Source organism: Rutilus rutilus (genome assembly GCF_951802725.1).
Source record: "Rutilus rutilus genome assembly, chromosome: 3".
Lineage (NCBI taxonomy): Eukaryota > Metazoa > Chordata > Actinopteri > Cypriniformes > Leuciscidae > Rutilus > Rutilus rutilus.
The window spans coordinates 4,873,674-4,889,058 of record NC_140211.1 but is presented as its reverse complement, the minus strand read 5'-3'; the positions used below and the strand labels follow the sequence as shown (position 1 = coordinate 4,889,058).

The 15,385-nt window shown below is 37.0% G+C and overlaps 1 protein-coding gene across 1 annotated transcript; it reads left to right on the top strand.

The window, feature by feature from the left end:
* The first annotated feature begins 259 nt into the window (after nt 1-259).
* slc12a10.1 (solute carrier family 12 member 10, tandem duplicate 1) lies at nt 260-15,384 on the top strand. The gene is made up of 27 exons (XM_084404408.1): nt 260-292; nt 572-908; nt 2,125-2,268; nt 2,356-2,431; nt 2,731-2,826; nt 4,403-4,542; nt 4,627-4,737; nt 5,445-5,556; nt 6,059-6,189; nt 6,371-6,455; nt 8,161-8,318; nt 9,463-9,570; nt 9,683-9,806; nt 10,297-10,398; nt 10,520-10,675; nt 10,767-10,866; nt 11,643-11,754; nt 11,881-12,015; nt 12,237-12,343; nt 13,322-13,404; nt 13,486-13,551; nt 13,646-13,750; nt 13,863-13,974; nt 14,568-14,654; nt 14,746-14,881; nt 14,977-15,044; nt 15,224-15,384. The coding sequence occupies exons 2-27, from the start codon at nt 600-602 to the stop codon at nt 15,360-15,362; spliced, it is 3,102 nt and encodes a 1,033-aa protein (XP_084260534.1). The 5' UTR covers nt 260-292; nt 572-599; the 3' UTR covers nt 15,363-15,384.
* Nucleotide 15,385: the final 1 nt, after the last annotated feature.

Genomic DNA, 15,385 nt, shown 5'->3' with positions numbered 1-15,385 from the left:
AATCCGAAGAGGAAACAGAGCGCGCTTGACATCTTTTATGTCATCAGTTACGCAGAAACGCGTCTCAGAAGTAGCGCGCGTCCACGTGGGATGAGAGGAGGTGTAACTTTTGCTATAAATGAAGAAAGCCATGATGATAACAGAAGACAAAACTGCATAACTGCTCATAATAGGATGGAAGCTCTTTAGACTAATACTGTTGGTCGTTTTGTGCTCTGTTCATTTTTTTTTCTACGTTCATTCAGGAAGTAAAGAAGAGGAGATCAGCTGTCAACCTTTAGAAGTACATAAAGTAAGTTATTGAATATTTTGGGGTAAAAATCAAACCTCTTATTTATTTATTTTCTCCCCCTTAAAGCTTAGTTTGCCCAAAGCAAAATCTGTCTGTACAAGGAGTTAGTATGAATGTCACAAGTTTGATTGAAGTAGAAGATTAGAAGTAATGCAGAATCTTAAGGTGTGTTTGATTAGGGTGGGAGATGAACTGTGCAGGACAGTCGATCGGCAGGAGCAGGATTTGGCACCCCTGGTCTAAACCTATTGCTAAAATGCATTATCTTTTACTTTACAGTCAAAGCAGTGTTTCTGAGCGTGCACAAATGGGTCAACGCTTCTCCAAACGCAGGCTGGAGGGGGCAGATATCTTGCCCTCCGGTCGCTTCTCGGTCAGTGAAGATGCTCCGCCGCATTACTCCTCTCACAGCACCGGCGAGGAGACGACCGTCACGGTGGAGACACCGGCACGAAGGACGTCTGAGGTTCTGAACTCGAGGCAGGACAATAGGAGACCTTCCATTTACAGCCCCATGGATGCAATGCCACATCTGGAGTTTTACGCCAACGCCACTGCCACGGGCCGCATCAGGCGCAGCAGACCCTCGCTGGAGACTCTGCGCAAGGCTTGCGATGTGGGTCGTGCCTTAAAACAATAGAAAAGCACCAGAGGCTGCAGTTTCAGGACCGCATTTCTAGGGCCCTTGTTTCATGTGACAGCGCCACCTGACCAAATCCACTCCATCCGATGAGACCGCATAAAACAAGGCGCAAAACGATAGCTACGGAAATGATTAAATTGGTTTAAATCTTTTCATCTTATTTTGAACCACGATTTATTAATTTCTTCCCTCGTTTTAGTAGCCTAAATTGTGGCCACCTTGAACTAATCCGTTCCCTCGTTTTGATTTAACAAAAACAAGGGAACTAATTATTACAACACTCCTTAGCTTACTTCCCAGTTGAAAATCAGGTTTTTCTTTCCAAGATAACTGAATTTATAGCCAGCGGCTAATAAAATTAAACACATTTGTTTAGAAATGTCAAGAGGGTTGTCAGCGGTTATGTTTAGGATTAGGAGTTGAATAGAATAATATATCAATTAAATTTGAATAATTAAGTCAAGTCACCTTTATTTATATAGAGCTTTTTACAGTACAGATTGTATCATAGTGATAACAGGAAAATGATGCAACAAAGTTTGTTTCCAGAAGAAAATAGCGTCACAGTCCAGCTTAAGTAAACTCAGTGATGGTTCATTTTCGCTGTAAAGAAGTTATTAATTTAGTTCATTTATATATATAGCCATTCTGGAGAAAACCTTGATGTCATTGTCCAGCTCAGTTCAGTTCTCATATAATGGTGTCAGTGCAAGCAGATCAATAATATTGTTGAATATTAAGTGTCCCCAAATAAGCAAGCCAAAAGCCAAAGGCGACAAAGGTAAATTAAAAAAAGTAAATCATTGAATTCAGCTGAACAGTAAATGCTATAAAATAGTATAAAGTACGAGCACATAAAAAAAGTTTTTGAAATGCAGTCCCGAAACTGTAACGCCCGGTACTGCAAGATCATCTGCTGTAACATACTTCGAAGGATTTTGTACAATGTAAAAAATGACGTTAAGTATGATCAAAAAGTTATGACAACATATGTTTTTACATTGCTTTAACTCATAGAATTAAGTTAAGCTATTTTCAACTTTTGTAATAAGTTATACAAGATTCAACTCATTTTTTTTAAGTCAGTTTAATATAATTTAAGTTGAAATTACTTAATTTAAGGCAGCAACTTTTTTACATTGTATGCTTAAATTTTGTGATTTAAGAGTGTGTGTGTGTATTGGCTTAGGATGGAGAATCTTGCAGTAACACGTGCGTCTCTAGTACGGGAAGCCTTTCGGCTCTTCAAGAGAGTGGAAACGAGTCTGAGGAAAACGGAAAAGGAGGGAAGACTTACCAACCAGTGCGCTTTGGATGGGTGACTGGGGTTATGGTGAGAAACAGTGAAAAATACACACTCGTGCTTTCAAACGGCCACGCACGCATATCATACTGTACATGCTCTGTTATTGCGTTTCAGATTCGCTGTATGTTGAATATCTGGGGAGTCATTCTGTTCCTGCGTTTGTCCTGGATCACATCTCAAGCAGGAATCCGTGAGTGGATACGTTTTGGTGACTCGGGAAAAGACAGTCTAAGATAAACCGTCTGCGCAATGCAATAAAACAACTTCCTTTAATGAACCACAGGCCAGACGGGCTATTTACTTTAGTAAAGATAATGTTGCTTAAGAAATTCCCTGTGAAAATCTTTTATAGAAGGACTTCCCAGAACTGTGTGTGTAATCTCTGATGGCAACTTATCTTTGATGTGTTTTGTCTATTCTTTGAACTGGAGTTCTGTACAGACATTGTGTCCTATTCGTTTTTTTATTTTTTTATTTCCTCTACTTTAGTTCTTACATGGGTAATTATTCTGATGTCAGTCCTTGTGACGTCCATAACGGCACTGTCTGTATCTGCCATTTCCACCAATGGGAGAGTCTCTTCTGGTGAGTCCATTGACAAGAGCATGACATCACACTGATCAGATTGTACTGATTTTGATTATGGCCGATGATGATGACGCTTAATTTGCTGTGTAACTCGTCCTTCACTGTCTGTGTTATGGGTGTATAATGATGTGGTTTATTGCAGAGAAGTGTGCAGTACAGACAAAAAGTTTAACCAGGATCAATATTTTTCATAGCAACAATTGTGGATTGGATCTATCTGATCCAGATTCAAACTTTTCCAGATGACTGATGAATATATAGTGATTTAAAAAAAAGAGTTGATAGATATTGTCCCCATAAAATAATCAAACCCCAAAAAACTTTACTTTAATGTGCTGAAAGTCTTAACATAATGTGCACTTTTTCTACGTTATCACTGTAATAGTTTAACAAGTCAAATACAAAATATAAATAAATATGCATTCTGCATGATTCAAATACAATTTAGAAGTTTTATTACATTTTTGTTCCTGAAATCCACCCTGAATCACTTCTGCTGGGATCAGGATGAATTGCAAGACAAAAAAAAAAAAAAAATGAAATGAAATGAAAAAAAAAAGAAATGGGTTCGATTTATGTATTCGAAAAGTAATTTCTGATGTTACAATTGATCAAAAGTCAAATTGATAAAAGCTATTAATTGGTGATGTAACCAGCAAGAAACCGATTTTTCATTTGTTTCATATTGATGGTGTGAACTGAGCAAAGAACTGAGCAAAACCTTTTTGAAGAAGAAGAAGAAGAAAAAGAAGAAGAATCCAGTAGCTGAAATCAAATAACTTTTGAACAAAGTTTATTTTTGGCCTCTATTATCTTGACTAGGTGAAAAGAAAAACTCATTTTATCTTAAAGGAAATTTCAATTTTGTGTCTGACGTTTAATTACACATTAATTACACATTAATTACCCACACAAGCAAAATCTGGTCATCAGAAAATATATCTACAGATTCTGAAATTGATGGTAATGAAATAACATTGCTGTTACGTTGCCGATAAATCATGAAATTATCAAAATATTACGAATATAGTACATAACTGGAACGTTCTTGGTTATCCTTATAACCTTTGGAGATCATTCTGGCAACGTTGTGAGGTTTCAATTTGATGGTAATGAAATTACAAGCATGCAACGATGTAGTTACGCTATCAATTATTAAGTCATGAAATTACCAAATAGTACCAATAAATTGCCTATAACTGACACGCCGTGTGTTTTGGGAACTCTAATGGCCAGAACACATTAAGAGTTTTCAGTTAAAACGGTGTCGTGTTAGCGGCTCCTAAGGTAATAACTAAAGATCTTTACAATGGAAGTGAATCAATCAAAACTAACTTTAGCTGGACAATAACTTTATTCTAGAGATGCTGTAAAGCCAAAACTATCTCTGTTACTGTAATCTCCTATTATCACTGTAAAGCTGCTTTGAAACCATCTATATTGTTAAAAGCGCTGTATAAATGAAGGGGACTTGACTTGACTTTTAGACAAACCATCTCTAGAAACCACTGAAGAGACGTTTGCATCCACATAGCAGTCATGGTTGTCCTTCTGTCTCTCCTCCACCCGTCAGGCGGCGCGTACTTCATGATCTCCCGCACACTGGGTCCTGAGCTGGGAGGTCCCATCGGCGTGGTGTTTTCCTTCGCCAACGCTCTCGCTTGCGCGCTCAACACGGTGGGATTCTCCGAGACGGTCAGAGATCTTCTCATTGTAAGAAACGAACACAGACGTTTTGTTGCATGACTTTATGTTGTGTTTGTGCTGATTGTGATATGTTTGTTTATGATCCAACAGGAGTATGACTCCCAAATTGTGGATTCAGTCAATGATGTCCGAATTATAGGATCCATCACAGTCACCATGTTGCTTCTCATCTCATTGGCTGGGATGGAGTGGGAGGCGAAGGTACATTCCTCAAAATAAAGCATTTCACAATACAGTCAATTTTAACATAAGCTGATAAAGACACATATTTGTTATTATTACATAAATGAGCAGGTATGAAAGACGCTAGGTTTTCTACACTCAATAAATCATGCCATAGGTCTTCATTAAGTATTTGCATCTATTTGGTTCATTTAAATTATATATTTCAAAATGCATTTATTCAAATTGCTTATATTGCATGTATTTATATATAAATACATAAACCTGGTTATTGTGTATTTAAAAGCATTCAGTTTATTACAGAAAATTGACCTGTTTCTTATTGAAAATGAACACTTTCTGGTTGGTTTGTCACTTTTTGGGTTCCTGACCCTGTTTTGTCAGCCGAATCTATTTGATCTAATTTATTTATCTGAGATTTCAAGAAAAGCTAACCTTTCACCCTTTAATGCATGATCATCGGTTGAATGTTATTTATTATTATTTTTCTTATTTAAGCACATTAATGAACATTTTATGCATTTCATTCTTTGAAAATTGTAGTTGAATTCAATTTATTTTGATATTGAGCCGTTCTATCCGAATCTCATGAGCCTGCAGTTCCCACAGTCTCCTCTCAAGGCTCTACAAAGCCCTTGTTCTGAAACTCTGAGCATCTTCTCACAAACCATCAGCTCATAGTGTAGTGCTTTCCTTCACAATGTTCTGCTTTCATTCTCTCACAGACTCAGATCCTGTTCTTCTTGGTTCTTATGGTGGCCTTCACCAACTACTTTGTTGGCACCGTGATTCCTGCGACTCCCCAGAAACAGTCGATGGGTTTCTTCAGTTATCGGAGTGAGTGTCGAACGCTCAAGTGTCTGTTTTTGACGCATCCCAAAAATAACTCTCTGTCAAGATCCTAGAAGTTTGATTGGTTTAGAAATGCTTAACTTCTATAAAGTTAATAGCTTCCCAGACAGCAACCGGCCCACGTGTTGAATCCACATGTACCAGATGTGGCCCGGATCTGGGCCGACTATATGTTGCTGTTTGGGTTTAAAGCTTTATGCAATAGTTGCTTGAAAATTTGTGATACAGAAAAGTACAACACTTTGTGACTTAAATACCACACAAAGCTAGAAGACAAGGACTAATTTTATGGTGTCTCTATAAAAATGTTATGGTGTCCCTATAAAAAACTTTCCATGAAAAAACAACACTAAAGTTGGATAGACTGTTCATTAACAGCATACAGGTTTGAAGCAACATGAGAATGTTTAAACTTTTCCTTTAAACTATAACTAATAACTAACACAATATAACTAATGTATTTTGACATCCACGTTGTTTTTGCCAGGCGAGATCTTCATGGAGAACCTCTTCCCGGACTGGAGAGGGCCAGACGGCGACTTCTTCCGGATGTTTGCCATCTTCTTCCCATCTGCCATCGGGATCCTCGCCGGAGCAAACATCTCAGGCGATCTGAAGGTGAAGAACATCTGCAAACATGTCGAAACCAAAGTGACGCAACTGGGCTTTGAGTCATTTATGGTTCTTTACACATGGAGCATAAGTCCATCAATGAATAAATAAACTTTAGGTTTTGTCTCAGTGTTTTTGAAATGACAAATATGGAATTAATCAAATGCTGTGTTTGTGAATGTTTCAGGAGCCTGAGATCGCCATCCCAAGAGGGACATTGATGGCCATATTCTGCACCACCATTAGTTATTTAGCCATATCTTCAACTGTGGGTGAGTATTTCATCAAGCGTCCAACAGAACTTTCTCAGTTCATTACCTCATTGTATTAAATTCATATGCCAGTGAGTATCAGCACTAATGCTCAATAAATCAATGTATTTCTAGCTCATACAGTTAAGACGTTTAATAACAGGCTGCTCATGTTTGCAAAGACATTTTTAAATTTGCAAAAAGCAAATCTGTGCATCAGAAGAACATTTATTAAGAATTTTCTTTATCATTATCTTTCATTGATTTGAATCACGTCTTGGAATAAAGATTTTGATTTAATGTGACACGTGAGTTTTGATGTTGCGTGGTGATATTCTTGGAGAAATAGAATGAGCCTTGATTTTAGCCAAAAGTCGAACAAGCACAACAAGGACGATAACTATAATGATACAATAAAGAGTCCACATCACAACTATATAATGATAAGGACACAGAGGAATTATATAGTTGGAATCACTTTCAGGGGTGCGTTTCCCGAAAGCATCGTTAGCCAACTATGGTCGCAAGTTCCGTCGTTATCAGCATAGTTCAACGATTTGGTGTTTCCCGAAACCATCGTTCTCTCGAGCTGTGGTTAGAAGCAGAGTTTCTAGTTTACATGAGATGTAGACTGAATAAATCCTTATCTTTAGCAAAATAAGCAAGCTGACATTCAGTACAACCCGTGTTATTTATTTAGAATACATACAAATGTAATTTACGTCTCTTAGTTTGTGAAGAGATTTAAAGCACCGTTTTTGAAGACTGCGCATGTGCGAACGTGCTCTACTATGTAAGAACGAGCCAAATATTGAGTCTGGTAATAAAGCAAAATAACTGAGAAAAATTAGAAATGGTCTTCAGATGCCATGTCTGTAACCTATATGACACAATCTAGCGTTAATTTGATCTCAAACAGCTTCATTAAAATAAGTTACATTAGTCCACCATGTGCGAGACGTCATAAACCAACGTGGTTGAACGATGCTTTCGGGAAACGCACCCCTGAACGATTTTTTTTTTTTTCAGCTGTCGATGGATAAAAACATTGACAGCCAATCAGAATCCATCCTGTTTTAAAGAGCTACAGCATTTAAAGTGGCAGACAGCGCTTTTAATAAACAGAACGTTTGCTGTTGTTGACGCTATTATAGTTACCGTTATAGTTATCTTTATTGGTGAGAATGGGCCTTAAGACTTGCAAACACAAGTTAGCTAGGAGTCAATTCACTTCGAATCTAAAAATTAAGCAAACTGACATAATATTAAGTATCTATTTCTGAAAATGTAAATTTGAAATTAAATGAGTTTAAGCTTAAATGAAGGAATAATATCTGCTGATGGGGTCACAAAAATAAACTCAAAGAGAAAACAAGATTTTTTTTTTATTGGCAAATACTTATTCTTGTTTTCAAACAAACTCGCTTTATTTGGATAAAGCAAGACTTGACATCTTAAATGCAAATGTAAATCTATCTCGGTTTAAGAATGTTCAGATATTTGTGCTGGAAAACAAGACAAAACTACTGAGGAAGAACATCATTTTTGCAGTCAATGACAAAATAAAAACGTTACATTTTCGATATTTCTGATCTTTAAACATGTAATTCTGCTCTCTTGTCGATGGGAACCAAACATGGAATATGAAGAATGCGTGCAGTGATAATAATGGCAGCATGAGGATGTCTCAGTTTTGTCCTGAAGTGTGTGTGTGTTTGTCCCACAGGAGCGTGTGTTCTGCGCGACGCCTCCGGGAGCCTGAACGACAGTCTTCCGCTGAACTTCACCGAGGCGTGTGACGGTCTGAGCTGCAGTCTGGGCTGGAACTTCACCGAGTGCCAGCAGAGCGGCTCCTGTGCCTTCGGCCTCTCCAACAACTTCCAGGTGAACAGATCCGCTTCTGACACACTTAGATTGGGGTGTATGGATGTCAGATGGGTTGGTGTGTTGGTTATAGTTGCAAAACACCACTCAACTAGACAGCCAGTGATCACCAGGAATGTGTGTATGGATCGGAACAGAACAGGAAAACAGAGTTTGGAGCGACAGAAGGACGTGTAGATCATAATGTTCAGTGTAAAGCGAGTGATCTGCAAAGATGTGGTCCAACTGGACTGACCAAAAGTAGACGAGGGATTTTTAGATTTTTACATGATTTCTGCCACAGTTCTTTATAGAAATGCTGTTTTAACCTATAATAATCATGCATTATTAAAATTGATTTCAGTATCAATTATTTTATTTTATTTTATTTGTTTATTAGGTTGCTAGAGTTTATTTATATATTTAAATGTATTTATTACTTTGGTTACTAGAGTTAAATATGATTTAATTATTTAATTATTTAAAATTATTATATATACTTATACTTTATATATATATATACTTATACTTAGGTTACTAGACTGAGTTGTCATTTATTTGTGTATATATTTAAATTTATGTATTTTTTTATTATTTTCATTACTAAAGTAAATCATCATTTATTTGTTTATCGTGTATTTAAATGTATTTTTTTATACTTTGGTTACTAAAGTAAATTATTATTTATTTATTTAGTCAGTATTTTTTATGGTTATTCGTTATTTATATTTATTAATGTATTTATGTATTACTTTGGTTCCTCAAGTTAATTTATTTGTTTATATAAATGTATTTATTTGGTCACTATAGTTAATCATAATTATTAATGTATTTTTTAATTTGTTTATTAGAGTTAATTTTCAATTAATTTATTAGTTGGGTTACTAGAGTTAATAATGATATATGTATGCATTTATTTATTTATTTAAATGTATTTATTAACTCAATTACTAGATGTATTTATGTATTTATTTATTGTATTCAAAATCCACTTGCCTCAAAATCTCAGGGGACACATTTTTATGGTTCGCCTTGACAATGTGTGAATTAGTTTCCTTAGAGTAGAGATTAGCTGGTTAAAATGTTGGACACTGTTCTGGATCGCTCTCTCCAACACAGATGAACTGTATTTGACATTCATGTGGTTTCCCGCTCAAATCCGCAGGTTCTGATCCAGGTCTCTGGCTTTGGTCCGTTGATCTACGCGGGCATATTCGCAGCCACCCTGTCGTCCGCCCTTGCGTTCCTCGTCTCCGCACCCAAAGTCTTCCAGGTGAAACACCACACCTCACACAGATAATAGCTAATGTCTAACTTCATACGATCATCAAAGTGAACATGGCTTATAAAATTCAAAGAATTTTGAACATCTCCTCTTGGCACAGTGTCTCTGTAGGGACAATATCTACCCGTACATCGGCTTCTTTGGGAAGGGTTATGGGAAAAACAGCGAGCCACTGCGAGCTTATCTGCTGTGTTACATCATCGCCATGTGCTTCATTCTGATTGGTGAGTCAAAAAGATATCTGATAAAGCTACATATCATTCATCTCATACTGTATATTCTTATATTTTATATGCATATTTGTTGTTTATGCAGTTTCAGGGCATAAAATATTATATATTCAAATATTTATACTTTCAAATTCGCAGGATCATTTCAAAAGAACTAGAGAAGACAAAAGGTGTTTAAATAAGTGACTAGTTACAGATAAACATTCATATACAGTTTAACCCTTAAATATTGATGTGAAATACAATACGTGAACTACTATTCACTCTAAAAAATGCTGGGTTGGTTTAACCCAAGTTTGGGTCAAATATGGTCATTGTAATTAAAAATGTAATTACAATTTTTTACCCAACGGCTGAGTTTGGCCATATTTGACCCAAAGTCGGGTTGAAACAACCCAGCATTTTTTAGAGTGTACCGCACATATTCTGTATGTCATGTATTTTATGGTATAATCACTTTTATGTTCCCCTCTCATCTGGGCAGCTGAGCTGAACGTAATCGCTCCTCTGATCTCCAACTTCTTCCTCTGCTCTTATGCGCTGATCAACTTCAGCTGTTTCCACGCTTCCATCACCAATTCACCCGGTGAGTTCATAATCATGTGAAGTTACATTGAGTTACATTACTTTGGAAGTTTGTTCAGTCTGTTGATCACATTTCTTGTTTCTCCCCTCTGCTTTCTGGTCATTTCTGCTGCTCGTCTCAGGATGGAGGCCATCGTTTCGGTATTACAGCCCCTGGACGGGTTTGTTCGGGGCCGTTATTTCTGTCGTACTGATGTTCTTGCTCACCTGGTGGGCCGCGCTCATCTCTTTAGGTTTAATCATCTTCTTATTCGGCTACGTGGCCTACAAGAAACCAGGTGAGCAGGACCATGATGACCCATCAGAGTAAAGATCGCATTGAAACGGTGTGCTTTTACTGACAGTAATGATGTTTTCGTGTCGTTCAAGAGGTGAACTGGGGTTCGTCTGTCCAGGCCAGTACCTACAACATGGCTCTGTCCTACTCCGTGTCTCTGGCAGGAGTCGAAGATCACGTCAAAAACTACAGGTCAGATTTTACAGGAGGTTGTAATGGGATGTGAATGAGATACTGAAGATGCACTGTCTGTTCTTAACATTATTAACTTCGTCATAATTATGAGATTAAAAGTCATTTTTAGATTAAAAAAATTATTATGAGATAAGAAGCCGAAATAATGACTGTCATAATTATGAGTCAAAAGTAAATTATGAGATAAAAAAGTAATAATGATGGCATAATAAACCAAAATTATGATGACTAACTATAATTATGAGATTAAAAAGTCAATTTTTAGCTAAAAATAATAATTATGAGATAAAAAGACAAAATAATGACTAAGCCATAATTATGAGATTAAAGTCAATTATGAGATAAAAAAGTAAAAATGATGAGACAATAAACCAAAATGACGACTGTCATAATTATGAGATAAAAAGTAATTTTAAGATAAAATAATAATTATGAGATAAACACCAACAATTATGACTTTCTTAAGTAATTGTAATTTAGATTAATTTTTTTCATCATTTTTACTTTTTTATCTCATAATTATGACTTAGTGTGTCATAAATAAGGCCATATTTTTTATTATCTCATAATTATGACAAATTATTATAATCTCATAAATTCTAATTTCAAAACCTTTTAAATAGTGGAGAAAAAAAAAAGTGTTTCTAGTGCCATGATCTACTGCATCACAGCAGTTCAACCCATTGAACAGCCTCATTTTCATTCACAATAAAAGAAATGTTAAATTACATGGTGTTTACCCACACGTTCACTCGTTCGTTTCGTCTCGTCAGGCCTCAGTGTCTGGTTCTGACGGGTCCTCCGAATCTGCGTCCAGCGCTGGTGGACTTTGTGGGCTCTTTCACCAAAAACGTCAGTTTGATGATTTGTGGAGACATTCTCATGGTAAGAACCAGCTGTATCATGTAGAAATGCTATATTTTTCATTTCTTGGTATTTAAAGCACTTCTAAATGAGAACGTGCTGCCCTCAAAAGAGCAGAATATCACGGATCTGTTATTGTCTCTTCAGGAGGACGAGAAGTCGGTTGTGTCCCAGCGCAACAGTAATGACATGATAAAGTGGCTGAATCAGAGGAAGGTTCGTTCCTTCTACACCGTCTTCAAGGCGTCCAGTCTGAGAGACGGAGCCCGGCATCTTCTACAGGTGACAAACCTCGTTCATGAAACATGAGCAGAACGGATCACTGTGCAAATCGTTTTTGACATGAATTAATACAGCGAAACAATTACTGTATGTAAAAGTGATTTTGTTCATTGCACATAATGACTGCTTGTGTTTTATGCATAAAGCCCAGTGATTTTTTTATTCAGTTTTTTGCTGTTTTCAAATTAATGTAGAAAATGTGATCATTTTCCCCTCTTAAGGCCTCTGGTTTGGGAAAGCTGAAGCCGAATATACTGGTGGTGGGATTCAAAATGAACTGGCAGGAGAGCAGCAGTCAAGTCATAGAGGACTACATCAACACCATATAGTGAGAGAAACTACCTCACAAACCCTAGGATCTGTCCAGAAGGAAATATCAAACTATATTTGGCTAAAATAAGCACAATTAATCATAAAAAAAATAATAATAATAATAAATAAAAAAATCATTATCTTTATTGGAATGCAAAAAAAGATAATTTATTTATTTTACTGGTAAAGTAGACACCATTTATGCAGATTTTATTTAAAACCAAAAAACAACATAAATAAGCCTTTTCCAAAGAGAATCTCAGTTGAGAATGAAAATAACAATTTGGAGGGAAATGTGAAATTTGGAGGGAAAATGTGAAAACGTATTATTCATTACAATAAATGGCATAATTTTTTTTTAAGTGGAAAGCGATTGCAAGTCTGCTTGCATATTGAAAATGTACATAAACACATGCCCAGTAATGCAAAAGAACATACAATTCTCTTTACTGTAGTGCAAAAAAAGTCAGCATAAATTAAAATAAAATAACCTTTTCTAAAGAGAATCTCCACTGAGATCGAAAATTACAATTTGGAGGGAAAATTTGTTATATGAAATATCAGAATCAGGAGAGTCATCCCAATTATTGGAACCTGTCAATAAATGAATTAAACGACATAAATCCAAGTTTACAAACAAATGTTAATGTTTAAAACCGAATAGTGATCGTAAGTCTGCTTGTATATTGAAAATGTACAAAATCATGTGCCCAATAATTCATCTTATTGTCTTTATTGTAATAATAAAAAATTAAAAAAAAGATAAATTACACCATGGACATTTTTGTTCTATTAACTTAATTCATGCTGATATTTAATTTTAATAATATAAAACACTGTAAAGTATCCTTTTCTAAAGAGAATCTCCATTTACAATTTTGAAAGGGAGAATGTGCTTAATTCTATTAATGGTCCTAGAAAAGGCTTCATTTCTTTTATGCAAAATGTTATATGTTGTTGTGAGATTCAATGAAGTACGTTTCTTTGGTCTCAGTGATTCTTTCGACTCCAACCACGGAGTGTGTGTTCTGCGCATGATGGACGGACTGGACGTCCGAGACGAGTTACAGACTGAGGGTATGTCCCGTGTGCAAATGTGTGTGTGTTTTTAATGTACATGTGGATTATTGCGGTAATTCTGTCCTGTGTTTCTGACAGTCAATCAGGCCTTTGAGGTGGACGAGGCCATCGAGTCTGATCAGCAGAATTCAGACGCCGATTCAGGTGAATCAACTCAAGCCGATCGATGTGTCTTCTCTTTGTTCTTCAGTCCTTATCTCACGTCTTTGTTCTCTTCTCATCTGTTCCTCCCTCGTAGACGTCGACAACACAAAGAGCACGGTGAACGATCAGATCAAAACTGCGTTCCAGAATAAACAAGGGAAGAAGACCATTGACGTGTACTGGATCTCTGACGATGGAGGTGAGATACGGACTGTAATCATTACCAGGCTTCAGTCGTCATCATTTGGGTTTGATAACCCTTCAGTTAAGTCTAAACCATTGAGTAATGTGATCCTCGCTCTCTGTCTCAGGTTTGACTTTGTTAGTGCCATACCTGTTGACCAGAAGAAAACGCTGGAGGCGATGCAAAGTCAGAGTGTTCATCATTGGAGATCAGCAAACCATGGAGAACGACCGCACAGAGTGAGACTCGTGAATCGTTGATCATCAGAATCATCTGAATCATTATGACAGAGGATATTTGAATATCTCGGTTAATTCTTCTAGACCGCATTTAGGTTAAATAAGTCTCCCGATGTTTCTCCTGAGAAAAAAACGACTCCAATAAGCAGAAGAGATCTCAGTAATGTCTCAAACTGTGCTCAGATTTGACAAGATACCAACGTCTGAGATCAAAAAAGTCAGGCATCTCAATATGAACTCAAGCATTTCTCCATCAAATCCTCCCGAGATCAAATGACCTCTTACTCTATAATCACTGAAATGATCAGATTTAACAAGAACATTAGACCTCGTTATTTCAAATCATGCGGATCATCAGAGTCATTCATGTTAATATTTCACCACAATTGTCATTGCATGACTAATCTCGTTCACTAGAATCTTCAAATCATCAGTTATTTGACACAAAAGAATTAGCAAAGTCACTGAATTATTGGAATCTTTATGGCGAAGAGTGTCTTGTATCGTAAGCCTGCTTGTATATTGAATGACTCTCTATTTTCTCGTATATATTGAGTAACTCATTTATTAATAAAATGTCTTTGTTTGCTCAGAATGATGACTTTGCTCCAGCGTTTCCGACTGGACGTTCATGATGTCATCGTGATGACGGACAGCGAACGGCCACCACTTGCTAAAAAGTAGGTTTACCCCAAACGGGGGTGAATTTAGTGTGAAATATAAGACTTTTAACACCCAAACACAGGAACAGAACTTGTTTGTTGTCATTAGTACTAGGCGCTTCGAGGAAACGCTCGCCCCCTTCAGGCTGAACGAGGCACAGCTGGACGAGAGGACGGCGCAACAGCAGAGGACAGAGTGTCCATGGAAAGTCACGGACAAAGAGATGGATGCACTGAGGTTCAAGGTGTGTGTGTGTGTGTGTGTGTGTTGGACCTCAATGTCCTGCTACTATCATAAATCCCACTTGGCAACTCATTTTTTTTCATCCTCCTATGATAGTCGGAGAAAAAAGTGCATCTGAACGAGATCATACGGAGGAATTCGAAGCACGCCGCGCTGGTTCTAGTGTGAGTATTGACTGTAAGACCATTAACCATTACTGGCTGCTGGTCAAAATGTGATTCATACACAAAGAAAGGACAATCTGATAATACTGGAGCCTCATAAATCATTTATATCTGAAATGTTAAGAATCATAATTGGAGGGTAAACACACCTGTTAATTATTAACACCCCTGTGTTTCAGGTCTCTCCCCGTACCGCAGGCCGACTGTCCCAGATCTCTCTATATGGCCTGGCTGGACACGCTTAGCTGCGGTCTGCACTGTCCCGTCCTGCTCATTCGAGGAAACCAGCAGAACGTCATGACCTTCTACTGCCAGTGAAAGTCTCACGTGATTAACTGGCT